This window comes from Perognathus longimembris, chromosome 7 (genome assembly GCF_023159225.1).
Source record: "Perognathus longimembris pacificus isolate PPM17 chromosome 7, ASM2315922v1, whole genome shotgun sequence".
Lineage (NCBI taxonomy): Eukaryota > Metazoa > Chordata > Mammalia > Rodentia > Heteromyidae > Perognathus > Perognathus longimembris.
In genome coordinates, this window is record NC_063167.1 from 36,700,644 (window position 1) to 36,726,596 (window position 25,953).

At 52.4% G+C, this 25,953-nt stretch overlaps 2 protein-coding genes across 2 annotated transcripts; both read left to right on the top strand.

Annotated features, from left to right (window-relative positions):
• The first annotated feature begins 3,231 nt into the window (after positions 1-3,231).
• Tmem61 (transmembrane protein 61) lies at positions 3,232-11,289 on the top strand. The gene is made up of 4 exons (XM_048351407.1): positions 3,232-4,191; positions 5,068-5,104; positions 5,823-6,172; positions 11,009-11,289. The coding sequence occupies exons 1-4, from the start codon at positions 3,992-3,994 to the stop codon at positions 11,283-11,285; spliced, it is 864 nt and encodes a 287-aa protein (XP_048207364.1). The 5' UTR covers positions 3,232-3,991; the 3' UTR covers positions 11,286-11,289.
• A 3,803-nt stretch (positions 11,290-15,092) lies between these two features.
• On the top strand, positions 15,093-24,686 carry Bsnd (barttin CLCNK type accessory subunit beta). The gene is made up of 4 exons (XM_048351406.1): positions 15,093-15,996; positions 20,720-20,811; positions 22,106-22,360; positions 23,251-24,686. Exons 1-4 carry the CDS (start codon positions 15,820-15,822, stop codon positions 23,666-23,668), a joined length of 942 nt encoding a protein of 313 aa, XP_048207363.1. The 5' UTR covers positions 15,093-15,819; the 3' UTR covers positions 23,669-24,686.
• The last annotated feature ends 1,267 nt before the right edge of the window (positions 24,687-25,953 follow it).

Sequence of the window (25,953 nt, forward strand, 5' to 3'; positions counted from 1 at the left end):
AAGTATATTGACACACATTTTTAGTCCCTTGCCACAGTACCCATGGTGGGCAGAATTCTAAAATGTCTTTCCTGGCCTTTGCCCTCTGGAGCTAATCCTATGATACACGACACTACGAGGCAAGGGGAACTTGAAAGTTGTAATTAAGGTTACTAATTAGCTAATGTTAAGCTAATCAGAGGTTTTTAGTTTTTGTGTGTCCTGGGGCTTGAACTCAGTGTCTGGGCACTGTCCCTGAGTTTTTTTGCTCAAGGTTAATACTCTACCATGTGAGCCACAGCTTCACTTCTGAATTTTTTGGTAGTTATCTTATTTCCAGTTGGAGATAAGAGTCTCATGAACTTTCATGCCTGGGCTGGCTTGGAACTGCAATCTTCAGATCTCAGCCTTCTGAGTAGCTAAGGATTACAGATGTGAGCCACAGCAACTGGCTTTCTAAAAGTAGATTTTTCTTTGTCCAGACACAGATGAAGCTGTCAGGAGACAGGACCTGAGATCAGCTGTCAGGAGCAGACAGCAACCCCTGGCTAATAGCCCCAGAGGAAAGAAAGCCCTGGAGTAGAGTTGTCAATTACAAGGATCTAAGCTCTTGAAAGAGTAAGGCAGTGGCTTCTTTGAAAGCCTCTAGAATAGACAATACCTTGACTTTGGCCTGGTAAGACCCAAAGTAAGGAACGTAGCTGAATCTACCTGGACTTCCAACTTATAGAGTGGTAAGGCAATAAATAGGTGTTATTTTTAAACTACTTCCTCTGTGGTGATTTGGTATGCAACAGTAGAAAATGAATATAGCCCTTCTCTGGAGAGATATGCTATCTCTATTTTACAAGTGAGGAGGCCCAGAGAGGGGAAGTAATTTACTTGTGTTTGCACAGTGTACCAGTGGCAGAGGTGCATCATGGTACAGGGTAGGTTTCTTATACTTTCAGGCAGAAATGACTTGAGTCTTTGCAGGCCATATGGTATCCATGGCGACTACCCCATTTTACCATAGAAGCACAAATGGGACAGTGGCTGGCCATCACACAGCATGGATTCACGGTGTGCCTGTAGCACTGGCTACTCTGAGATGGGCCCGGGGAGGGGACAGGCCTGAGATGTCACACCTCACCTCACGATGCTGTCAGTACAGGAACCAAATAAATGAGGAGAGACTCAGCATGCAACGTGATATGGAGAAATGTTAAAGATTGCGGGAGATGCCAAAACAGTACTCAACACATGTTTCCATGTTTGTAAAACAACCATATTTGGAAAGAGTTGGAGCCAAGAGCTACAGTGGTGGGTTGCCCCTAAGTTCCTGGAGAAGGACATGGCCTCCTGTCCTGGAAGCAGGGTTATCCTAAGAAGGTGGAGGAGGTCCCCTGGTTTCTCTTCTACTTACAGATTGAAAGAAAAATAACCATGGCTGATACTACCAAGTCCTCACTGTGAGCCCAACAGGGTTTCTAGGCACGTTATATGAGGACGTATTTACTCTTCATGTAGACCTAGAGAAGCCCTGCCACTTCTAGCACCCGCTTCTTGCTCCTCCCACTGGGACCACACTCAGGGGAAATGTTGTTTCTCCTTTGTAAAGCAAGCCATTGCCCTTTAGCTCTGAAAGGAAAGCTCTGATTTCTTTGGCTCTACTAATAGTTTCTATGTTTCCTGCAACTTATCCAGCTTTTTTTTTTTTTCTTTCTGGAAACAGCGTGGCAGCATGGCGTTTTGTTTCTGCCAACATGCTTAGCGCTGTGATGGACAGGTCTGTAAAGTCCCATGGGAGCCTAGGAAAGGGATAGAACATTCTGCTTGGAGAAGTCACCCAGAGAAAATGACCTGTGACCGGAGTGTGAGGGTACGTCCAGGAGCTCATGGGGGAAGCTGGAGAGAGGGACCTTGGGGCCAAGGTGTGGCCTTGTATCTAGGACACAGATTGTACTGAGTTCAGGAGTGACATGGGGTAGTGTAGGAGATGAGGCTGGAGGTAGCCAGGGTTTTGGTCATGAGGACGTGTGTGCTTAGGAACTGGGTATGGGGTCCTTACTCCAAGGGTAATGGGGGCCCTTGAAAGGTTTAGGTGGGTGGAGGGCTAACTGAGAGGCGGGTGTGGCAGCTCAGGTTGGCAGCAGGCAGCATGGGGTCAAAGAGGTAGTGAGAGGCAGTAGGAGCATCCAGGCTGCAATGGAGGCTGGTCTTCACCTCTGAGTCCCCACTGGTGCCAGGAAAATAAGCAGCTCTGGTTGTGTGTTCAGGGCTCACATCTGTTGCACACCTGGGCACTATGGCAGATCTGGGAGCCTCACCTGTTCCTGCAGGAGGGGACAGGAGAGAGTGTCAGTCATATTTTAGATGACTGGGTCCTGAGTGGAGTCACACCACAGACAAGGGAGATTCACAAATGAACCATCACTGAGGCAGGACATGCCTTGCCAGAACCATGGCTTGTCAACCCCAGGGCCTGAGTTTCCATCTGGAGTCAGGCTGGCCTTCAACCTCGCCAGCCTGTGACTCAACCTGGGTACTGCAGGCTGGCGGGAGTTGGGGGGGAAGCAGGGGGAGGAGGTTACCCTGACCAATGAGGGACATGCCCCCAGTGGAAGCCTGCCCTGCGGGCGCCAGTATCACCACAAACAACTCCCCCCCCCCAAAAAAAAAGCACAATGGACCTCAGCAAAGTCCTAGGTCCCTGTCCCAGTTCAGCCCCTTCTGAGCGTCTCAGCCTTGTATAAGCATTTACCTCTGTCTGAGTTTGTGCCCTAATTTGAAATGGGGTTACACAGAGAGGATGAAAGAGAACCTGCCAGCCTGAGGATCAGTGCTCAAATCACTCACAGGCCTTTGGTGCCTTGGTGGTCTCTCCTCCCTGCTCTGTGACCTGTAGCCAACAGCCTATGGGACCCTTAAAGCCACTACACAGGTTGCTGCCAGATTCTGTGGCTCTGGGCTAGGAAGAGCACCACTTCAGCAAGTTGGGGATCCTGGGCTGTGGCTCCGGGCAGTCCACACCCACAGCTCAGGTTCTGACAGCATCAGAAAAGATGAAAACAAAAATGAAAAAAAAAATAAACAAACACTCCAAACCTGGATTCCATTGAGTCCTGGACAGACCCTCTTAAATCTGTCAAGATTTTACCTGTCTGTGACTTTGTCCAGCATGGTACCTGCTGCTCCTTTACTGCCTGCCCCCTTTCCAGGACACCTCAGGTGTCTTCCTAGAGACCACACACACACACACACACACACACACACACACACACACACACACACGCACCGATGCTGCACCCATGAGCATACATACACACACACATATCAACCAGATGTCCACAAAAGCTGACTTAGGTGGATTCTTACCCAGCATCATTTTAGCATGCTCTGGTCCTTGACTTGAGACAGAACATGAATCCCCCAGCTCCAGCCTCTCCCAGCAGGGCAGTGATCTGGGTAAGGAGGGTTCTGGGCATGTCACCTTCTAAGATACTAACGGTCCAGGAGGATTTGCTCTCTCACTGACCTGTGTGAGCAGAAAATAATGGTCATGCCAAGGCAGGATACAGGCAACAGGAGATTTCCCTTTTGGGGCCTCAGTTCCCTTACTTGTTAAGTGAGGAGACCTGGGGACCCCTAGCTTTGTCTGAAGGCACGATGGCTGTTGGAAGTGAGCCTCCAGTGTCAAGTCCACCCTGTAATTTAATGGGGCGGCACGGCCCAGGGTGGGACTCCTGCACAGATCCAGGGTGGTTCTGCCCCTTGGCACCCAGCACCGGGGAGCCCAACTTCCCGACTGCCTGGAACGCTGTCACTTTAAGGCTGGGAGGGGCCTCCAGGTGACACCTGGTACCTGGAGCCGCAGGGAGCTGCGGCCACCCAGGAGTGGCCAGTGGCGCACAGCTGGTGGGTGGCAAGGGCACAGACCCTGGAGAGGGGCACAGAGAGCAGAAGGGTGGGAGGTTACCACTGAGAGTCAGGGGGCCCTGTGGTGTTCTGTGGCAGGTGTGATGTGGCTGGCATGGAGGAGAGTGGCTGGGCAAAGCCAGGGTGTAGAGGTCTTTTCTCCCCTAAAGCCCGGTGCCCTCCGCAGCTCTGCAGCACAGGTAGCTTCACTTGGCCCGTGTCGTCCCCTAGCCACCTCCAGCAACCAAGAGGTTATAGCTGCTCAGTTCCTTGCACCTGGACCACGCCTGATCACCTGCAGCGCCATGGAGTGAGGTGGGTGAGGGTTATAGATCCCTTCTCCCCCCACCTCCTCCTAGGCTACCCATCTGGACCCCTTCTGTGACCCCTGACTACTTGTAGCTGCATCCCTGGGCTCCTCCTGGGCTCAAACTTGCTCTCTGGGTGGCACCCAGTGCCTCAGTTTCCCAGCAGTTAGAGAGAATGGGCTGGGCAGCTTCTGGATCAGCAGGTTACTCTCTTCCAGAGCTGGCGCCCCATGGATCCTCCTTGGTGGCCCGGGGCAGGAGCCCTGGCTCTGCTTCCATAGGTGCCTGAGCTGGGCTCTCCCAAGCCGTCCTGGCAGGAGCAGGGATTTTTAAATCAGTTCATGGTACCTGCAAGTGTGAGTGTGGGGCAGGTGCTAAGAAATGTACCTGTACCCTAGAAGGGGCACTGAGGCCAGGAGAGGCCAGGCAGCTATGTCCAGGGTTGGAGAAGGCCCATTCTCTGTCCAGCTGTCACCCTGCAGCTAGTTCAAGGTGGCAGAGCTAACAGAAGGACCACAGGGACAGGAAATGAGGGAGGGATCTGGTGCAGGGAAGGAGGCGGGCACAACAGAACTTCCCAGTAGGGGTTGTGTTTAGGCCTGATCTTGAGCAGGGGTGAAATTAAATCTCTGGATGGGGTTCGAGGACCCCTGTCTGCACAGAGGACAGCAAAGGAGCCAACGGAGAGACAGGAGTATTGTGCTCCAAGAAGTCTTTCTAGCATCATCCAGAAGGTTCCTCTGATGAGGGCTGATGGGCCAGAGAAAAGGCAGCTACCAGGAAGAGACTCACTAGGGACTAAGAACAACCTAGAGGTTGGTTTTAGGGGACAGCCAGCCTCTTTCCATCTGTGAACTCCTTCCTGTGTTCCTTCTCCATGCAGCATCTTCTCCACGTCATTGACCCGGCACTCTGCAAAGGTAAGTTATTAACTTGACAAGGAGCAGATCATAACCCTTCCCTTCTGTCATGTGCTTGTGCCCAGCCTGACATCTTAATGGCTAATCTACCTTAGTTATTCCATCCGGAGGTGGTGATGTATTCCTGTGTCAGTTGTTTCTAGGTGGACAGTTTGGCTTGTTCTAAATGATGATCATCATACAGAAGGCCAATGTGAATATCCTTTTGCAGGACACCTGACTCTGTCCTAAGAGTACCTTGATCTCACCTGACCTTGACCTTGGTATCTTCCTCTGTCTATGGTGATACTAGCCTTCACCTTCATGGGATCAAGAGAGGTGAGGCAGAGCAGAGCCAGCTAGCTCTGGTCCTGACAGGCCCGTGGATCCACCCAGCAGATGGATGCTGTCTTTCCCCTTGGCCTGCTCAGAAGGTGGAGAGCCTGACATCCACCAGGCCACGAGGCCAGGACAAAAGCCCAGAGGGAAAGTGGCACATTTGCTAAACTACTACTGTATCCCAGGAACTTGATGCGTATTACGTGTGACATCATGACACGTGTTATGTGTGATCCTCAGAGCAGCCGTGCAGTCAGGGCAGCGTCTCTATTTCACAGATGAGAAGACTGAGGCTCAGAGGAGTGAGACAGCTTCTTCAAGGTCACCCAGTGACCTCAGGCAGAGCACAACAAAAACCTGGGTCTTCGTGCTTGATTTCCTCTTCTCTTTCCTTGTACAGATGTGCAGCAGAGGCCGCGTGGCGTCCGCCCTTCGCTACAGCATTACAGCCAGTGGCGCAGTGGTCCTGGTAGCTGGGATTCTCTGCTTTGCTTGGTGGAGCGAAGGGGATGCTGGTAGCCAGCCTGGCCAACTGACCCCCAGTGTGGCACATATCACACCTGGGGGCCCCCATCCTGTGCTCAGGTCTGTCAGCTTCTTCTGCTGTGGGGTAGGCGGCCTGTTGCTGCTCTTCGGCCTGATGTGGTCCATGAAGGCTGGCACACGAGCACCACCCCGATGGGACCTGTACCACCTGTCCAGAGACCTGGGCCATATCACTGTGGAGTCCTCAGAGAAGGAGGGCTGCAGGTCAGTGGGACAGGGCGGGAGGACCTCAGGGGACTGAACACAGTCAAACTTTTATAAGGCTCCTCCTCAAGGCACAGGCCTTGCCTTGTGCCCTGAGGGCATGGATGCAGATCCCTACAGTCCTGAAGGACGTGAAAGTCCTGGGACAGAGGCAGATAAGAACTGTCTCTGATTGCTGTGTGAGAGGAACAGCTAGGGTCCTGCAGAGACATGAGGGGAACCCAGGAATGCTTCCTGGAGGAGGTATAGCTGAGTCCAGCCACGCAGCAGGCACAGAAAGGCATCAGACCACTGGGATTCTTTCCTGGTTTGAGCACTAACTTGTGGAGGGACTCTAAGCAGCTTCTGCCTCAAGCTTCAGGCTGCTCCTCTGTAATGAAGCAGAAACAAAAGTATTAACAGTGGCAGTTAATACATGGGACTTGCCATGGCCAGGTGCTGTGCTGTCACACTCCTGATAGCAGCTCCAGGATGGGGCTCCATTTGTAGTGGAGGAAACTGAGGCAACCTGGCTTAGCGTCAGTGATCTTGCTATCTTCTTGCCTTGGGGGTCACCTGGGTCCTTGAAGTGCCATGATGCGCATGGAGCTGAGCCCAGTGCTTGGCACCCAGCAGGTACCTAGGAGATGATGTGGTAGAGGGGGAAGTTTAGATAGGAAAAACACCATGCTCAAAGATACAGGATGTGCTGTGCTGGGCTGGGATGGTTGGGGGTAGAGTGAAGTAAAAAATGTTATGTTAAGACAGATTTCAGCCTGTTTTCCCATAATTAGTTGCTCCCTCTACTCTCAGCCTATGGGGGCAATTTCTTTTCTTTTTTCCCTCCCTCCCTTCCTCCCCCCCCCCTCTGGTGGCACTGGGACTTGAACTCAGGGACTTCCTCTTGCCAGCAGATGCTATACCAGTTAAGCACCCTTTCAGCCCTTCTTGCTTTTGTTATCTTTTTTTCAGGTAGGGTCCTATGTTTTTGCTAGCCTCTTCTGTCTGCTGAGTAGCTGGGATTAGACGCAGAAGCTTTTGTGACTTGAGAGAACTTTTTTTTTCTTAATTTCCCCCACCCCATCCCATGAAATTCGACTCCCATAGATGTATGACATTGTGTCTGGGAATGTTCTGTCAGTCTATGCTTTCCACAGGAAAGAAACACCACCCTTGCTGGAGCACCACATGTGCCCCGGTGAGAATGCACACACTGTGCACACTCTAATTGGACACTTCCACACAAAGGACCTGTGTGCTGTATAGCACAGGTCTGTGGCCATCACCTGTCCCTCCCTTCATCACTGTACTTCTAGCACAGCGAATGTAAGAATCACTTGTGGTTTGCAGAATAGGGGGGTGGCAGGCACACTCTTAACACAGTGGGAGCCTGCTGGCTGCCTACTTGTCCTGTTCCTCCCCCTTTGCTGTAAGTACTGTACGCACTGGCTTCCTGGTGCGGTGAGGGTTGGGAGCTGCTCTGGAGCCTGAATGGCCATATCCCCTTGTCAGAGGGCAGTGTCCTCTGAGATGAAAAAGGGGCAGGTATTTACTGAGGCATTGAACCTTTGGGCAGACCTGGCTTCGAAGGGACTGTCAGAGGAGAGAGGGCAGCTTTGGAGAATCCTGCACTTCTCAGATGAGAAACCTGGGTTTGGGGGAGATCAAGTGACCCACCTGGGGACTGAGGGTTCTAGAAGCCAGGCCAGGCTGTGGAGGCTGTGCCCAGGAGCCTGCTCCTCTCCGCCCAGCCTGGCATGAGTATGTGGGAGTGGATATTGTCTGTGCATACAGCAATGTGGACACAACACGGTCTGAACTCCTGCTGCAGGGCAGGTGAGGCTTGACCTCCATTCTCAGAGGCCAAGTAAGACATCCACCTGGGAGGCTGCTGGGGGCCCCTGAGGGGGGGCTAGAACCACAGGTGTGTAAGAGACTGTTCTGTTGGTCTGTTCCTTCCTGCTCTGAGGTGGATCCAGCCCTGCCCTGCTGCCCTAGAGCCTGGCTGTTACCCCTGTAGGGAGCTACTGTGCTGGTCTTGTCCTCGGAGCCTTAATCTTCGAGGGTGTCTGGTTGTGGCCAGGTCAGACATGTAGGCCCCCTTGACTTTTGGCTCAGGTAGGCCCCTCTCCTTCGGTGCCTCAGCTCCCCCATTTATTTGCCTACTTATTCCTTCATGTGTTTAATTGATATAGACCTAATATGGTCCTACCATGGGACAGACAGAAGACAGCCCTGGCCTCAGGAACTCACCTCTCAAATGACAGCTCTGTACCAGGTAGCTGGAAGGAAGGAGCCTGGGACTCCCCACTTTCATTGTGCATGGCAGGAAAGACCTGGGTCCAATCAGGAGGTGTTATGAATGCCCCTAGGTTTTCTCATCTCTCATCTGTCAACTGGAGGTGACAAGTCTTTACCCTGGTGGCTGTTCAGCTCAGAGAAGATGACAGATGCAAGTGGACAGGCTGTAAAGCTTGTGCACACATTAGCTTCCTGTGGTTACCATGCCTTACAGGCTTCAGTGCACCCAGGCTCACTAACTGGTTTATGCCTCGGCTGCTTATGGGGGTGATTGTAAAGATGATGCCCATTTTACAAAAGGGAACCTAAGGTGTGGAGGGATTAGGTGGCTAGGGAGAGGAGTGGTGGGGAGGGTTTTTCAGTCCGACAAATGGGTCTCAACTACGTAGCAGGGACAGGACCTTTACTGGGCAGTAAAATGGGTGGGGCAAAATGCCTCCCCCCGTGTAGTTATGAATGTAGATATGCACTGGTTTGCATTGGGTAAATAGAATATCATTCCTGTTCCTTGGTGCTCCCCCACCCCCATTGTATCTGCTCCAATCAAGTCAGTGCCTGCTCCCCTTTCTGACCAGAGGGATAGGTGAGCCCTGACCTTAGGAGCGGGTGCTTCCTGTACACGAGGCCACTGTGACAGGACTTGGTGGCACACTGCATGGTTTCCTATCCAGAATGCACCAGGAAAGGGGCTTCCAGAGACATGTGGGACCCCACCACCCTGCAAAGCCTCAGGCCCTGTGTGCTTGGCATTCTGGAGCTGGACCATGGAGACTTGGGCTTGATGGGTCCAGATGGCCACTAAGGTGATAGAAGGTAGTTTGAGGGCCCACTCCACACCTGCCTTCTAAGCAAACTTCCTGCTGTGAGCTGAGCTCAGGTGGCACTAAGGCCCTGCTGTGCCAGCTGTCACCCGCTGGGGTGGCCCCCAGGCACCCTTAAAGCCTGTCTTATACTTTTAAGGCTGAAATGCTCTTGGATGATGGGGGGCTATGGCCAGAGAGTGAGCAGGGCCGAGGGAGGGGGGCCTGGAAGCCCTATCACTCACATTTTTCTGAGTGTTGTCAAAGCCTTCCCCATTTTACAGATAAGGAGAAAGAGGCTCAAAGAAGTTGTGAACTGGGCCCAGGTCACACAGCACAGAACCAAGCTTGCCTGCATTCAGAAGCATGGCTTTCCTGTTCCCCCTGCAAGAGATGCTGGGAACTCAGAGATGTACAGGCCCCACAGGCTTCATCAGCTACAGGGCTCCTGGCTGGCACCCCAAATCCTGATGCCACATAAGCTTGCCTGTGGCTCAGGACAGCGAACTTGCTTGTAGTGAGCTCCTCTGGGGGCTGCAATGGGCATGAACTAAGAAGACACATTGCTAGAGAGAAGTGATATGTCCCAGGGGCCATTACAGGTTCCCATCTTCCACTCCTGTGGTCCCCTCCTGGGTGTGGGCAGTGAGATCACTAGTGTGGAGGAATTGAACTTGCCAGTCAGCTCCAAATGGACCCCAGTGACTCGGCTGCTCTGAGCTTGCATGGTAGGGCCTGCCACTCAAGGGGCCTGTGTAGACACAGGTGTGGAGACACACCTGCCCTCCTCACAGCAGACCTTCCAGCGGCAGCTAGCAGCTGGTTTATGCAGCATGCGCTGACTGCCTTCTTGCATTGTGTCATTTATTCTGGCCTGTCCCTTGAGGTAGACACAGCTGCCGTCCCCATTTCACGGATAGGAACACTGAGGCCTGGATGAATGGAGTTTCTGACCCTTGATTTCTACCACTATTGCAACAGAGCAGGAGGCTGAGCCAGCCCTTTAGTGGCTGAATGTGAGAAATGACCTTCAGTGTCACCCAGCCAGCCTTGTGTCTATCTGCCTAATCTAGGACAGTGACACCTGCTTCAAGGCCTTGCTTCAAGGGCACTGACTCCCTACAGATGGCCCTTAGAGCTTATAAAAGGCCAGACTAGCCTTGCTGTAGCTGGGATACAGGGGCAGGGCCTTAAAATCAGGCCTGTAGATCCTGGCCAGTGGTCACTGGAGGACTCTGTCTTTGCCTAGAGTCTATAGGTGGCTCAGCTGGCTCAAGCATCTGGGCAGGCATGAGGATTAAGGGCTTCCATTCTGCCCTGAGCACCACAATGCTGACCTTGTAAAGGACACTTTCTCTGTTCACAATCACCACTCATCTCTGCATACTCTCAGTCAGGGTCTGTTCTAGGGTCTAGTGTCATGTGACAGACAGCAAGCAGCACTAGGGGTGGGGGCAGAGCAGCAGTGGGAGCTTTGCTCAGGGAGGGTTAGGACTGCAGGGAGTGGGGCAGGGAAGGTAGGGGGTAGGAAGTTGCTTTTGCCTTGTGGCTGGAAGGAGGGGGCTGGAGAGAAGGGCAGAAGAGTGAGGCTGGCAGAGTTCTCATGCATCAGCGGGGAGAGGGGCAACACCAGGGATCTACAGAGTTTTGGATTCATCACGGAGAGAAAGAGGGCTCAGCCTTCCCCCTGTGTCTCCCTGGCATGCGGTAAGTTTTTGTCCTTGCCCTGCAAATACCCTTTTACCTGTTTCTCTAGGACTGCCATTCCAACTTATGAGGAGGCCACGTGCTGTCCCCTGGTGGAGGGGCCACTAGCACCACCTGCATACCCCCCAGAGGAAGACCTGTGGTGCAGGGTGCCAGGGCCAGCCCTGCTTGGGACTCTGCCCCCCTCACCTCCACCCAGCTACTCCACCGTCATCCATGCTCGCGATGCAGGTTCCAGAAAGATACCATCTGCTCCTCACTCCTGGCATTCCAACCCTGGACTAGCTCAAACTGCAGAGACACTACCTTGGTGCTCAGGCTCTTAGCTGGTCTGGGACTGGCGATGAAAGCTGAGCCTTTCCTGGGTTACCCTACAGGCCTGGTATGCAGTGGACACTGCACATTCTTACTAGATTCAAATACATCTATATTTAATGATGTCTCATGATTCTACTGGCTGGTTCTGGTGAGTTTTCTGCCCCACGTGGTATCCATGAGGGCTGTAGTCATTAGGGACCCAACTGAGATTCAACATGGAAGATAACAGCCCCAGACCCGGCTGGCAGGTGGTACTGACTGGCAGCTGTGTCTCCTGTTTCCATATGAGGCAAGAGACAGAAGCAGACCTGGTCCACGTCACGCTCTAAGCTAACGACAGAGAGAATGAAGGACTCTGGATTCAGACCACATGTGTATGGATGCCACCAGCTGCCCTCTGGGTGACCTTGGACAATGACCATCCCTCCCTCAGCCTCAGTTTCCCCATCTAGAGTGACACTTAGGTGGGAAGATAAGTGGGATGGCGACAGTAGATGCTGGGAGCTCAGGTCTCCCTCAGGCTCTGTGTGTATAGAACAGGTGGTAAATGTGGGGTGTCAGCTTGCTCAGGGTGGTGTTAGCATTAGGTAGTGACAGGAGCCCACTACCATGCCTGCTGGCCATGTGGCAGGAACATCTGCTTCCATCCTCTGAAGCTCCTCTCTGAAGCCCCATGTCTCCTCTCCACCAGCTCTATTCTGTTACCTGTGAACCAACACTTCCTGCTCCTAGCCTTGGGTTCTTTGGCTCTGTTGGTGGTTCAAGACAAGCAAGACAAGCAGTACTATCTGAATGAGGGAGATGGGGCTTCTGTTCCAGGATAAGGAAGATCATCACAGGCTTGGGTCCCCTCCCCCTTTCAGGGAAGTGAGGAGAAAAGTTGATGTACTATGAGGTGCTCCTGATCACTGCAGGAGTGCTCAGAACCAGAAAGGTGTTCAGAACCTGGCTTTCCACACACAGGGAAGCAGTGGTGAAGGAATCAGCATCTCATTCAAGACAGAGAGCACAGCTGGGAACTTGGGCCTTTCTTGTTCTGTCTCAGTTTCAGATGAGAAAAGCAGCCCAGTGAGGTTTAAGTGAGCTTCCCGAATCCCACAGTAAGCAGAGATGCAAAGGCCTGGGGCTCAGTCAGCTGGACAAGGGCTCACTGTGTGCTGGGAGAGCCTCTGCTGTTGTGTTGTTCCTTCAAAGCCACTCCTCACAGGCTCCAAGGAAGTGCCTGGCAGCAAGAGAACAGCTGGAGGAGGTAAATGTTCAGAGAAGAAAGTCAGGGCCATGTTTTCCTCTAGGCCCCAGACCTGGGGTCTCCTGATTTCAATGGCTTGGGCCACTCAGTAGCTGTCCATGCGGTCTCCCTGAAGCCTTCTCTGCCCTGAGCCAGACTGGTGAGGCCCCGGTCAGATCTGGTGATAGCCTAGCTACAGCTCACTTACAATAAGGAAAGGTCTTTTGCTGGTCTGGGGAGAGATCTGGGCTGTTCCCCACCCCCAACCCCCTTGCGGTCAACCCTAGCTTCTTCTCCAGTGTCATGGCTTTTGCTCTTACTATTCTAGAAGCTCTTCCCCAGAGCTGGGTCCTCACCAACTCGAGGGACTTTTGGAACCTTCTCTCCTTCCTGTGCCACCACTCTTCTCCTTTTCTTGTGTCCAGAGGTCTGAGCCATCCCAGGGCCATGCAGGTGTCTGCAGATGCTCTGTCCCTACCTTGCTGGCGACCTTGTGTGTGACACATGTTTTATTAGACCCCCTGCAATTCCTAACGGCTTAATGTTGGCCCTGTGGCCCCAACGTGAGCGATGGACCAGCACAGGTGAGTTAATGAATTGCAGGTATGAGCAGGAGGTAAGGGGAGGGAGGAGGAAAGAGAGAAGATGGAGGAGGGAGTCAGAGGTCCCATTTCCTAGCTGTAGCTAGAAGGCAGGGTGCGAGGGCAGGTGGGTCCTCTCCCTTCTTTCCAGCCTCTCTCTACAGCAGCTCATCATAATCAGTTACCTTAAAGCATTTGGCTTTTACTCTGAAAAGGCAGGGAGCTGTTCTAGGATTCTGAGCAGAGGAGTAATGAGTTCACCCAGCATCTGTGTTAAAATGAGATTCATGGGTCAAGGATGGAAGCAGAGACCAGTTAGAAGGACAGAGATGATGGGCGTTCAGACAGGAGAGGAGCAGTAGTGAAAACTGAAAGTACAATCAAGAGGATATGGGGATGACAGGGGCCAGGACGGTAGCCCAGATGTCTAATGTGGGCCTGGGACCTCATTAGAAGACACAGCTGATACAGGAGTGCTTGAAGTGGATCAGCCTGTTCACAGAGTTGGAAGTCTTATCTTTAGCCACCTATCAGTTGGTGCTTGCCTCTATGCCTTTGCACATGCTGGTGATTTTTTTCCCCCCAGAACACCACCTGTCCTTCCTTCCCTGTCAAAAGAATTCTAACCAGCTTCTGCAGAGTGCCTTCTGTCAATCTGACCCTTCACTCCACCCAGCGGTCCCTCTCTCTGTTTCCCACAGTGCTGACCTCACACACATTTCACTTTTTGGTCATGCTGTATAGTAGAAGGCAGGACAGAGTACCAGCCATGCTTTCATGGACCTCAGTTTCTACAGCTGTCAATGGTTCTGTTCTCCCCTACTCCCTCCTCTGGGATGGTTCCACTCTCAGAATAAAGAACCTAGATGTCTGCGCGCCCTCTGCTGGCAGGTGGTGCACTCCTTAGCCACTCCCTCGGCCCCTCCCTGCCTAGTCGGTCACTGGACCAAAGTCAAAGTGGGGGTGGGAGCTGGAGGGAGAGGGGGAGGCTTGCCGTGAGCAGGAATAGCAGACAACCAAGACACTCTTCACTGCACACACACGTCTCTGTTTAACACTTATGACTCTTGGGAGGCTGGACTAGACTCATTTCACTGGGCATCGACTTACTCCTGCTTTCACTCATTGTCCTCTAAAAGGGACGAAGGTAGGCAGTGGGTAAGGAGAAGGTCACGGGAGGAGGACAGAATGAGCTGGCTCCAGTGACCACAGGCCTTATTGCTCTGCCTACACTGGGATTGGGGTGCTCTAGTCCCTGTCCCCACTCAACCTCTCACTCAGTTGGGAACGATCTTAAGGCATTTCTGCCACTCTTGGGGCTCAGTCTCTTCTTCTGGGAAATGGACGTAAGAACTCCTGGAACTTGGCCACAGGACACCACAGCTGAGCATGCCAAGGCCACCAGGGGGTGCAAGAGGCTCCCGTGGACCACCACCGTGGCCAGGAGAGGCAGATGCTGTGGGTCTGTCTGGTCTGTCTCTTTTTGGGAGCAGCACCAGCGAGGGGACTCTGCCTCTGTGAATTGATGATAATGAATCCTTGCTGAGCCAGGGCTTCCTCTACATGTTCCTACGCATGAGCTGGAGGTGGGCCGATTAACCACCCCCAGTCTACAGGTGCATCAGCCTTTCAGCCCTGTGAGAATGCCCCTGATCTCCCTGGGTGGCACCAAGTGACAGACACTGACTTCTCAGGACTGAACATCTGCAGTGACATCATTCTTAGGAGGAAGACATCTTCCCAGGAGGGCTTCAAGGAGGAAGAGGTCCCTCCCACCTTGCAGGGGCATTAACCCACCCCAGCCCCTTGGAGGTTGAGGGCAGCTCATTGTAAGCAAGCTTGGATAAGGCATGAAATCCGAAGGGGATGGAAGGAGAGCCAGCCTGGAGACAGCTCCAGTCCCGAGAAGGGATAATGACAGAAGAGGACATTGAGACATGGCCTAGCTTGAGCAAGATTGGGGTGGAAGAATTCGAACCCCAGCCGAGAAGTTAGCTTACCAAGTTTCCACTGTGTGTTATAGTTAAGCAGCATTGCATTGGGCTCCCATCTCCTCTCTGCCACACTTGGCTGTGACTTCCAGCATGTCCTCATCTGTAAAGTGAAAAGAATGTGGTGCCTGCCTTCTAGGGTTCTCCTTAAATAAATGGGTAGCTGAACATGTCCCAGATAGTCACTGGTAGCCAGACAGGTGGACATTTGTCTTTGGAGAGCGTAGGTTTCTTCAGGACTCTAAAATACCAGTCTGGGCTCCTGGAACCCTCTAGCACTTCTAACTTCTTTGGGCAGCAGATTGCTACCTGTTTCTCGTGGAAGGTGTGGAGTCACCTGTCCACCAGCTCAGCTCCACACTAGGCAAATGAGGTGATGTCAAAGCTTTGGCAGGGGCCCAGCGCTGTGACCTCCCCCTGTCCCTCCCCTCCTCTCTGCACTCAGATTCACACACACGTCAGGCCACTGGGCCCAGAGGGAAGGTGAACGGGCCAGAAGTGAAGGTGGATGGCTGGGCCCATAGGTCCACTGAAGCGCGTCATCTCAAGCCCTGCCCAGCTGGTGGGTCCCGGTGCTGCAGCAGGACCTGAGGGGATCCTGCCCTTCCTTTGACTTTCAGCTCAATCTGTGGAGACCCCGGAGTTCTGTCCCTCCCTGGGTGAGCCTGTCCCCTGTTTACGTGGGGGTGTCTGGTGCCTATTCTGCTGGCTGGTGTATAGACCAGGGCCTGGCCAGGCAGCCATGGCTGATGAGAAGACCTTCCGCATTGGCTTCATCGTGCTGGGACTTTTCCTGCTGTCTCTTGGCACCTTCCTCATGAGCCACGACCGGCCCCAGGTCTATGGCACCTTCTACGCCATGGGCAGCATCATGGTGATTGGGGGAATCATCTGGAGCATGTGCCAGTGCTACCCCAAGGTAGGTGTGGGGCCTGGGGGCAGGGGGCAGATGGCTAGGCCTCTATCCCATGTACCATCCTTACCCTCCAATCATCTTGTCTTCCCTCTGAAGTGCCTTGATTTCTTCTCTGTGCTCTTGAGCATCTGGTCACTCCTACACCCAGCTCTCAGTGTGAGGGCTGACAGAAGTGCCCTGGATCTGGACTGCTGACCCAGATATCACAGGGGGTCCTGAGGAGACGTGGCCCGGCCTCACCCTGAGCTCTCTCCTGGGCCGTCTCTTAGTTGCTTTCCTCGTGGAGTGGCCTGAGGCCCCGAAGGGCAATGTTCCCTGGTTAAGTAGCCAAGTTTGGGTGAGCGCTTAGATGTGGGTTAGCTTAAAGGGCAGTCCTCCAGCTCAAGTGCTCCACCCCATGTCCCAGAGCTCTAGAGAGTTCTGGGATGGGTCCAGGCATAATCTGAAGACACAAGGGTTTTCTCTTTCAGTCTTAATCTCTTCCTACTCCTAGGAGTGACTTCGTGATGGGAGGTGGCCTGTTTGGAAGTTCGGTGTTTTAGTTTTGGCTCTCTCCCAAACTCTCTGGGGGACTTTTGTCTTTCTGGACCTCAGTATGTTCATCTACTCAATGTGACCCAAGTCTCTGCTCTGCATAGTCCCAGGGGTTATTGTGATCACAGAAGGAGTGGGAGATGGGGCTAGCTGGAACTATGGGGGGATGTTAGGTCTGGATAAAGAACAGTGGAGTGGGCATATCAAGAGTTTTAAACCTTCAATGCTCAGAGAGGTTGGGTAATTCTTTCCAGGACACACAGCTGCTCAGAGAGAGACTCAGGGAATTCAGGGAAAGATGGATCCAACTTGGATTCTGTCTCTAAGTGCCTGGGAGGTTTTGTGCTAGCCTCTCTCCTCTCTGAGCATCAGCTTCCTCTTTGGTATAGGAAGATTCCTCAGTGAGTCAAAAAGATGGGGTGCAAATGAGGGGAGCATCTGCACAGTATGATGTGGAGGACCCCCTTCTCTCCTGCCACTGGGTGGCTGTGCTCAGGAACTCAGAGGAGCAGGTGGAGGCTGGGGCTTGGCTCTTGCTGGGTGCCAGCCCTGCCCTCTCCGTGGGCCTGCCCTGGGCTGGGTGTGTCTGGAGCCAGGGCAGTCTGGGCTGGTTTGTACCTATTTACCGGGCAGTTTACAGTCAACTTGTCTCTCTGTCTGTGCAAAGCCCTGAGCAGAGGTCACCAGGAGGAGAGGGCCTGGGTGCCAGTGCCTGCCTGTGCATCGTCATTGCCATCATCATCTTCCTCCCGGGGAGGGGGCTGGACCTAGGCAGAGGGTGGAGGGGCAGAGGGATGAGTGGGCAGCTCCTTCCTGGGGGTGGTGGGCAGGGGACTGGTGGCAGAGCAGGGAGGAATACTGCTGGGTATTAATGAGTAACTGTGAATAGACTCGTGTGTTTGGCTGTGCAAGTAAGTGGTAGGTGGAAACCCATACCTCCTAGAGTCCCACAGGCCCAGATTAAAATTCCTCATGACCTTGATTTTGGCCCCTATGCCTTCCAAGGTTAAGTGTGAGGAAGCACTGAGTGCTTGGGTGTGTGGAAGACCATGCATTATATCTGGCATGAAGAGAGCGAAGGCCTATTCTTGGGGCTGGTGCTGGGCAGGGTCTAGGGTGAGAGGGAAGGGTGTTTGAGGGGCTCAGTCTGTTGATCCCAATAGGCCAGTCTCTGGTAGCACCCCTGTAAACTTAGCTACTTAGGAGGTGGAGACCTGAGGATCCAGGTTTGAGGCTAGCCAGAGCAAGGAACTTGATTAGACTCGTATCTTCAGTAAACCATCAAAAAGCCAAAAGTGGACTTTTGGCTTAACTAGTAGAGCAGCAGCCTTGAGTGAATAAAGCTAAGGGACAGCGCCCAAGCACTGAATTCAAACCCCAGTACTGGCAGAAAAAAATGTTTATCCCAATGAAAAATTGAGAAACAGTGTTTCAAACCAGGGAGGTGTGTGGGGTGAGGGCAGCCTGGGCCACAGAGGCCCTCCTGGCTCATCCCTGAGCTTCTTCCTGGGTTCTTGGTATCTGGCCCACAGAACGCTTCAGGATGTAGGAAGTTTGTGGGTTGACTAGGATATAAATATATGGAAACAGAATTGTTAGCTAGGATATGAAGGTGGAGACAGCCATTGCACACATGCATTAAGCTCTTCCTGCTTTTGAGTAGCTGTGGTCTGAGAGGAAGAGACAGTTGTCTGTCTACAGGAAAGAAGTAACCTTCACAGAGAGCATGAGCTGGGGTTTTCTAGGTTAAATAAGAATTCTTCCAGGCAGAAGCACAGCATGAGCAAAGTAGTGATGAGAGAATGAGGTAACAGGTGAACATAGCTGCTGGCAGGTAGGGTGAGCAAGGCACAGATAGAGAGGAACAGGGCTGAGATGCCATGGAAGCCAGCTGGACCTTCCCCTTCAGTGTGTAGGGAAAGGGAGCAGCTTTGCTGTGTGGGAGAGTGTGTCACTGATGTCCAGAAACAACAGACCAGTGGTGAGGCTGCCTTTCTGTAGGTGGGAAATATGGTGTCAGGATTTGAACCCATGTCTGCAGGAACTGAGAGGAAATCCAGTCCACTCCATGTGGCATGAGTGAAGGGGCTGGGGCAGCTCCAGCTGCTCACCTGGTCTGACTGGTCACGATTATAAAGCATAGTCAGATCCAGCATTCCCCTGTGCGAGGATGAGGAAGGGAATGAGTGCAGAGTTAGCGGGTGGGGATGTGGAACCTGACAGCTGAGCTGGAGCAGGGAGAAGGGGAAGGTCTGGAAAGGAGAGCAGACCCTCTGCCTCTGAGCCCCCACTCCTTATTCCTGCCTGCTCTGCCAGAGCCCTGGACCACAGCAGGTGGTTGAGGGGTCTGTCTTTTCCATACCCTTCCTCCTCCCTGCTTCCTCCCTCTGGGAGCTGCCCAAGTTCTGCCCAAGCATGAATCGGACTGTGTGGTGCTCCTGCCAAGAATGTCAGCAATGTCCATGCTCTCAACTGAGGCTGAGCCCCTTAGTCTGAAGATCTGAGGGTCCTCGTGGCCTGCTTTCCTGCCTCCAGCTTCAATTCTGCCTCTCTATCCTTTTCCCTTAGAACAAGGACTTGTGTTCCAATGTTACCTTCTCTCTGCCTCCTCTAGGATTTCACAGAAATGCCCCTGACCTTGATGGTTGCAGTGATAGTGATGGTGATGGTTGTGGTGGTGGTAATCACAGTGATGAACATGGTGATGATAGTGGTAATAATGGTAATGACGGTGATAATGACAATAATCATAGTAGTGAATAATAATGATGGTAATGGTAGTGATGGTGGTGGTGATGGTGGTAATCATAGTGATGATTGTAATGATGATAGTAGTTTTGTTGGTGGTGATGGTAGTGGCAATGTTGGTTATAGAGGTGATGGTGATTAGGATGATGATTAAGATGGTGATGGAGGGGGTGATGATGAAGGTGAGGATAGTGATGGCAATGGTGGTGATGGTGATGATGAAAGTGGTGGTGATGGTGGTTGATGGTAATGGTGGTCTTGATGATAATGGAGGTGATGGTAATATTGGTAATGGTGTTCTAGGTGGTGGTGATGATGGCAATCATAGTCATGATCATAGTGACAGTATTGTTTTTTGGTGGTGGTGATAGTAGTTATGGTGATAGAGTTGATGGTGGTTATAATGATGATGGAAGTGGTGGTGATGATGGTGATAAAGGTGATGGTGATCGATGTGTTGGTGATGATCGGTGATGGTAATGATGGTCTTGATGATTATGGAGGTGATGATGATGGAGGTAATGGTGGTGATGGTGAGGTGATGATGAAGATGGTGATGGAGGTTATAATGATGATGGTATTGATGATAATGGTAGCGATTATGCTGGTGATGGTGAGGATGATGATGGCAGTGTCTGCATCATGAGCTAATTGGGGAGAAGAAACAACTTCTCAGAAGGTAAGAACTGGCAGGCTACAAGAGACCCTGGTATGATATTGTATGTATTCCCTATGCTTTGTTTAGTTATCATCTGTCAGGGGGCATGTGGGTTTCTGTTGTGCATAATGATGGATAGTGTGGATAGGCTGGGCTAGCCCAATGGCCCAGAAGAATGCAGAGAGGCTCTGGACAGAGGAGGGGTGAGTGTCTTGGGCCTGTCTTGGGAGGGAAGGAGCCTTGCCAATTCTCCCCAACCCTAGTCTCTTTCTGCCCTGTCCCACTGCCTTCCTCAATACCTCCCTCCTCTGTGTCCCCCTCTGCCCAGCCACTGGAGCTGGACACACAGAAACTGCTGGATGCTGAGAGTTTGGGAACTGGCTGTGGACACCACTGCTCCATCCACTTCTCTGTTTCTGCACAGTCTCTGCTCCACAAAGCTCATGACTGACCTGCTTTCTACTCATTTGCTGCCTATGAATGAAGGGCCTTCAGCATGTCAGGTTTGGGATGAGACCTCAGGGAAAGGAATGGTGAGACTTGAGTTCTAGGGCAAATGGTCTCTCACTCATTGCTGCCCCCTAGTGGCTGAGGGAGTAAGTGCACAGACCACATTAGGGACAGGAACCATCCACCACTGGAGCCATGCTCTAAGCAGTACCTGCCTTATCAAATGGAGCCCTAGGCAAGTTCAGCTTCTTTTCCTGGGCATCCAGGCACCATGCACCGGGCCATGTGGAAGCAGCTATGTTCAGATGCACAGGCTTTCTCCCCCTTTTCCTGCAGGTTGCCTTTGTGCCTGCGGATTCTGATTTTCAAGGTGCCCTATCCCCAAAGGCACTAGACCTGCTGGAGAGCAGACTGGCTGACCTGAAGAGGTAAGTGCAGGGGTGGCGTGATAACACCTCCCATCAGGAAGAGAATGCGGGGAGCAAATGGGAAAACATTAGGTGAGCGTATGGGGTCAATATCGTTTATTTTCTCTCATGACTCAGGTTCCACGTTGCCTCCTCATTTCCTGAGAACAACCTATTAGAAATCATGGGCTGTTTCTGATTCTTGGTTCTGAAAACTAAGTATTATTACAGATGTGGAAACTGAGACTCAGAGAAATACAGTCACCAGCCCCAAATCTCATAGGGAGTCAATGATAGAGATGGCTTCTGAATTCAGGCCTGACGTGGCTCTGAGGCATAGCCAAGAGCACCTTGGCCTCTGCTGACCCCTGGCTGTGTCCCTGAGGACTGAACTGCAGGACTCAGGTGTGTGGGGCTCAGAGATGCTCTGCTTGGCTGGGGGAAGCTGAGAGCACTGGCACGTTCTGCTCGTGGCAATGCAGTGGACAGCTTCTCAGATCTGTCCAGCTCTGAGCTGGGGCTAGGACCACTGTGAGTTTTCTTGTCACCCAGTATTTATAGCCTCTTCCTGTCACTTCCTAGTCCTGTAACTTTGGGAAGGGCAGCTTTATTCTGAACCTCACCTTCTGCAGGCCGCAGCACAGGGCAAGAGAATAGGACACTGTGGCCTGCAGCAGCAGCAGCAGCAGCTGGGTTGGTGTACTGTGGGTACAGTACTAGGTATGGTACGGGGTACAGGCCAGATTTACTCCCTGAGGCTACGTCTCCTCTTGGGCCTCCTGGCATCACGGGGAGGGTCAGAGGAGCTTACTACCAGAACCTGGCAGATCAGGAGCCTACAATAACTAAGGAGCAATACCAGGGAGGCCCATGTATACAAGGGAAATGACTATATCTACCTGGAACCTTGGTTTTTGTAAGGTTCTGCTTAGGAGTTTGGGACCCCATGTACCTCCATGGGACTGATCTTCATTTTTCCCTCATAGCCTGTGGCTCCTTTTGAGACATCAAATGAAGGGAACATAGGACTGAGGGTCAGACTTGGGGTCAGGCAGCAATCTGTCACTCCATTTACTCACTATGTGAGGCCTCAGGCTTTTTACCCATGAACGGGCCCAGGAAAATTCCCCGAGGGCTCTTGGTGAGATGTGTGGGATCTCATACCAGGACACACAGGCCAGGGGGTGGGGGGTGGGGGACATTGAGGCTGGCTGAGTGGATTGATGCCCACCTGCCTGTTCTCTCTCTCTCTCTCTCTCTCTCTCTCTCTCTCTCTCTTTCTCTCTCTCCCCACCTCCCCACCCCGGGCCCTCAGTCCACAGCCCCCCTATGTCAGGCTATGGGAGGAAGCTGCCTATGACCAGAGCCTGCCCAACTTCAGCCACATCCAGATGAAGGTCATGGGCTACAGCGAGGACCCCCGCCCTCTGCTGACCTCTGAGCTGAAGTCGGGAGGCAATGGTGGAGGAGAGGGTGGCCCTTGTGACGCTCAGACCTGGATGGAGACTGCAGTGCTTGTCCACAGGAGTTTGGATGAGAATGAAGGAGTAGGAACCCAACCTCAAGACAGGTGAGTTGGCAAATTAGGGGAGGAATGTAGAGCCACCCAGGGTTGGGGGTGCTTGGGAGTGAGGGGCAGGCAACAGGGGATGTGGGACATGAAGGCACAGCAAACACAGGAGCAGACTGGGTGTCAGATGGGTCTGGCTGAAAATCCAGCTCTTGGATTTGTCAACTTAGTAATTCTCTTAGTCTCTGGAGCCTCAGTCTCCCCAATGAAATAGTCATTCCCACTACCCAGGGATGTTTGGCAGTTTGGGGCAGCAGTGCATTTCTGATGCTTGGCACGTAGTAGGTCCATGCTTTCTCTGGATGTTTGTCATGAGTGGTGGAGGACAAGGAAGCAGAGGATGTGAATCCACTGCTGTCAACCTGTCCAGTGACCACAGACCAGGCTGTCCTCCTGCACGACTGTCCCACTTGCTTGTGAGTAAGCTCATGATTCATTCACTTGTTTATTCATTCCAGTGTTAGAATCCAGCACAAACTCCCTTCTAGGCCTGCCTGGCTCCCAAGTTCTCTAACTCTATTGTAGTGGAGCAAGCAAAGGAGATAACAGAGGGACCCTTGGGGTGGCAAGGGCATTGAGGGAGCAGAGGAGAACTGGAGATGGCTGGAGATATGGATGACTGGAGGCATAATCTGCAGTTATCCAGCAGCCCTGTTTCTTGAGCACCTACCACATGTCCGGTATTGTGCAATGCTCTTTGCATGTTGTTCTCAGCTATGAGAAACATGCTCAGCAGTGCATACTCTAATTTCTCCTCACCTTCCAGGGGAGGAATCTGAGGCTTAGAGAGGTGAACTTCCTCTCCTCAGGCCTTGCAGCTAGTAGCTGTGATCAGGACCCAGGCAATCTGTCTCAGGGCAACTCGTGACCTCCCTGTTTTGCCTCTGTAGCTCCCTGGCTTTTCCCTTGGCCCCTGCACCCTTGGCTTCCTTCCAAGATGAGTTGGACATGGACTCCAGTGAAGGCAGCAGCCCTAACTCATCTCCAGCTGACAGGGAGGAGCCCCACCCTTGGCCACAGGAGCTTCAGGCTGACATGGGCCCAGTGGACCCCTTCCATGACTTTGCCCTAATCGATGACACCCCCACATTGGATGACAGGATCCTGGAGAAGCAGGCTCAGGATGCAGCCCAGCCCCAAAGCTGGCAGCCATCTCTGAGGACAAAGGAAAAGAAGAAGGATGCTGTAGTCACAGGCTCCGATGAACCTGAGGAGGAAGAGGAAGACTTGTATTATGGGCTTCCAGACAGCCCCGAGGATGCCCATCCAGACAAGGAGCTGGGCTTTGAGCCTGATACCAAGGGTTGAGGTGACTCTGCTTCCCCATTTCCAGCCTGGTGGGTCTGCTAACTCTAAGAGACCTGACAGGTCCTCAGTTTCCCAATTTGCCAAGGGGGACTAGATGGAGGGTCAAAGAAGACAGATGATGGGCTGGAGCATTCTGAGAACTGTAAAGGAATTTGAGGGTGGAGATGAAGACTCTCAAGGACCATTGCTCTTTCAGCTTCTTCCTGCACATCCTTGAAGGTCCAATTAGATTTGTTGAGATTTTCAGCAGCCGGATTCTCAGAACTCCTTTCCAGTCTCTCTGAAGATGGCCTCTGACAGGGCCCCACTGTGGTGCTACCAGGGCCCTGGTCCCATATGAAGGGTCCCCTCCGAATCAGTTTTAGTCCCCACTGGGTGGTGTGATCCATTCCACTCAGAGCTGACTGCATTTCCTGCTGGTTCTGTCCCTTCTGGTGCTCCCATGATCCTCTAGTGGGGTGCATGACTGACCTCTGTTGACTCTCAACTTCACCCCTGGAGTCCCCCTCCCCCAAATCCACACACTCTCATTCTACACCATTCTATTCTCATTCTGCTGCCCTCATTCTCCCTCTCCTAGCTGCCCTTCTCTTTCAGAATGCCTTTTGATGAGTTCAACATCATTTATCCAATGGTTGCAGAGCTAATTCTAGAGTCTTTACTAATATCCTAGGAATCCTCACTTCTTAAGTTTCCCTTGGGGCAGGGGCATTTCTCACTGTGTCTTGCCTCCTGCTCCCTGCTCTATGGTACCATCTCAGCCTTAATCACCTCAGTCTCCAGAGTTCCAGAGTCCCAGAATTGGTGGCCCCTGAGCAGGTATAGAGCACAGCAGACCCTCAGACAATGTCATCCCCTTGAGTTCCCAATATTTATACTCAAAGCCCCTTGACTCTCCAGCATTCCAATTTATTTTTTCTTTTGTTAGTCATGGGCTTGAACCCAGTGCCTGGGTGTTGTCTCAGTGCTAGTGCTCTACCACTTTGAGCCACAGCCCGAATTCCAGTTTTTTGGTGGTTAGTTGAAGATAAGAGCCTCACAGATTTTCCTGCCCAGGCTGGATTTGAACTGAGATCCTCAGATCTCAGCTTCCGGAGTTGCTAAAATTATAGGCATGAGCCACTAGACCCCTACTCATGATTTCCTTCCTTCCTTCCTTCCTTCCTTCCTTCCTTCCTTCCTTCCTTCCTTCCTTCCTTCCTTCCTTCCTTCCTTTCTTTTTTATTTGCTGGTACCAGAGATTGAATTCAGGTCCTTGTGCTCTCACTTGGCTTTTTCATTCACAGCTACTACTTGAGCCATACCTCCATTCTAGTATTTTTCTGGTTAATTGGAGATAAGAGTCTCATGAAATTTTCTTCCCAGCTCAGCTTTGAACCTAAATCCTCAGATCTCAGCCTTCTGAGTAGATAGGATTACATGCATGAGCCACCAGAACCTGGCTGGATGTTAACATTTCTCAATGATCCACAGACATCCCAAAGCCAGGCAAGAAGGCTTCAGGACAACATCAACGCTCCCCTGAGACCACTGGCTGGCTTAGGAAGGGGAAATTAAGCTGACCAGCCTGATTCAGTTTGTTTCAGAGGGCATTTGCTGAGCATCTGCCACTTCCCAGGTCCTCAGCTGGGGACTGCAGGAGGAAAGAGACATGAATTCTCCACATGGCCATGGAGCCTAAAGGGCTCAGCATCTGGTGACCTTGCAAGGAAGACAAGTGCACAGCAGAAGCAGAGATGGGAAGAAAAGAGGCAACATTGCAGGGGAGCAGAGTGACAACCACATATGCCTGGGGTCATCAAAGGGGACAAAGAGCCTGAGCAGCTGGTGCAGGTCTTGCTGTCACTGTCCATGGCCTCCCAGTCCCCTGCTTCCTGTGGAGCTGGGCAAAGCCCTGGGCAGCAGCCTGGGACTGGGCCTGGTGCTGCTGATGCACACCAGGTCTGCACAGTCTGTGTTCTGCCCTGGCTGTGCCAGAGTGGAGTCCTTTACGTGTCTTGGGCCTCTGCATGGAGAGTGGGGGTTCCAACCAAGGGAGGGAGATGCCCTGTGCTACGTCTGAAAGGTCCTATGCCCCCTAGATCTCACCTTTCTGTCCTGAGCTGTTTCTACCTCTGCAGTGTCCATGAGCAGCACCTCCTCTGTGCTGATGTGACCCCAGGCAGGCATCCCTGCTGGTGCTCAGGTAATGGTGAGGGGAGGTACAGCCTGCTCTGTGCTCTGCTGGCCCAGGCAGGCACCTGTGACCCCTTCAGAGAAGGCCTGCACAAAGGCCTGAAATAAAA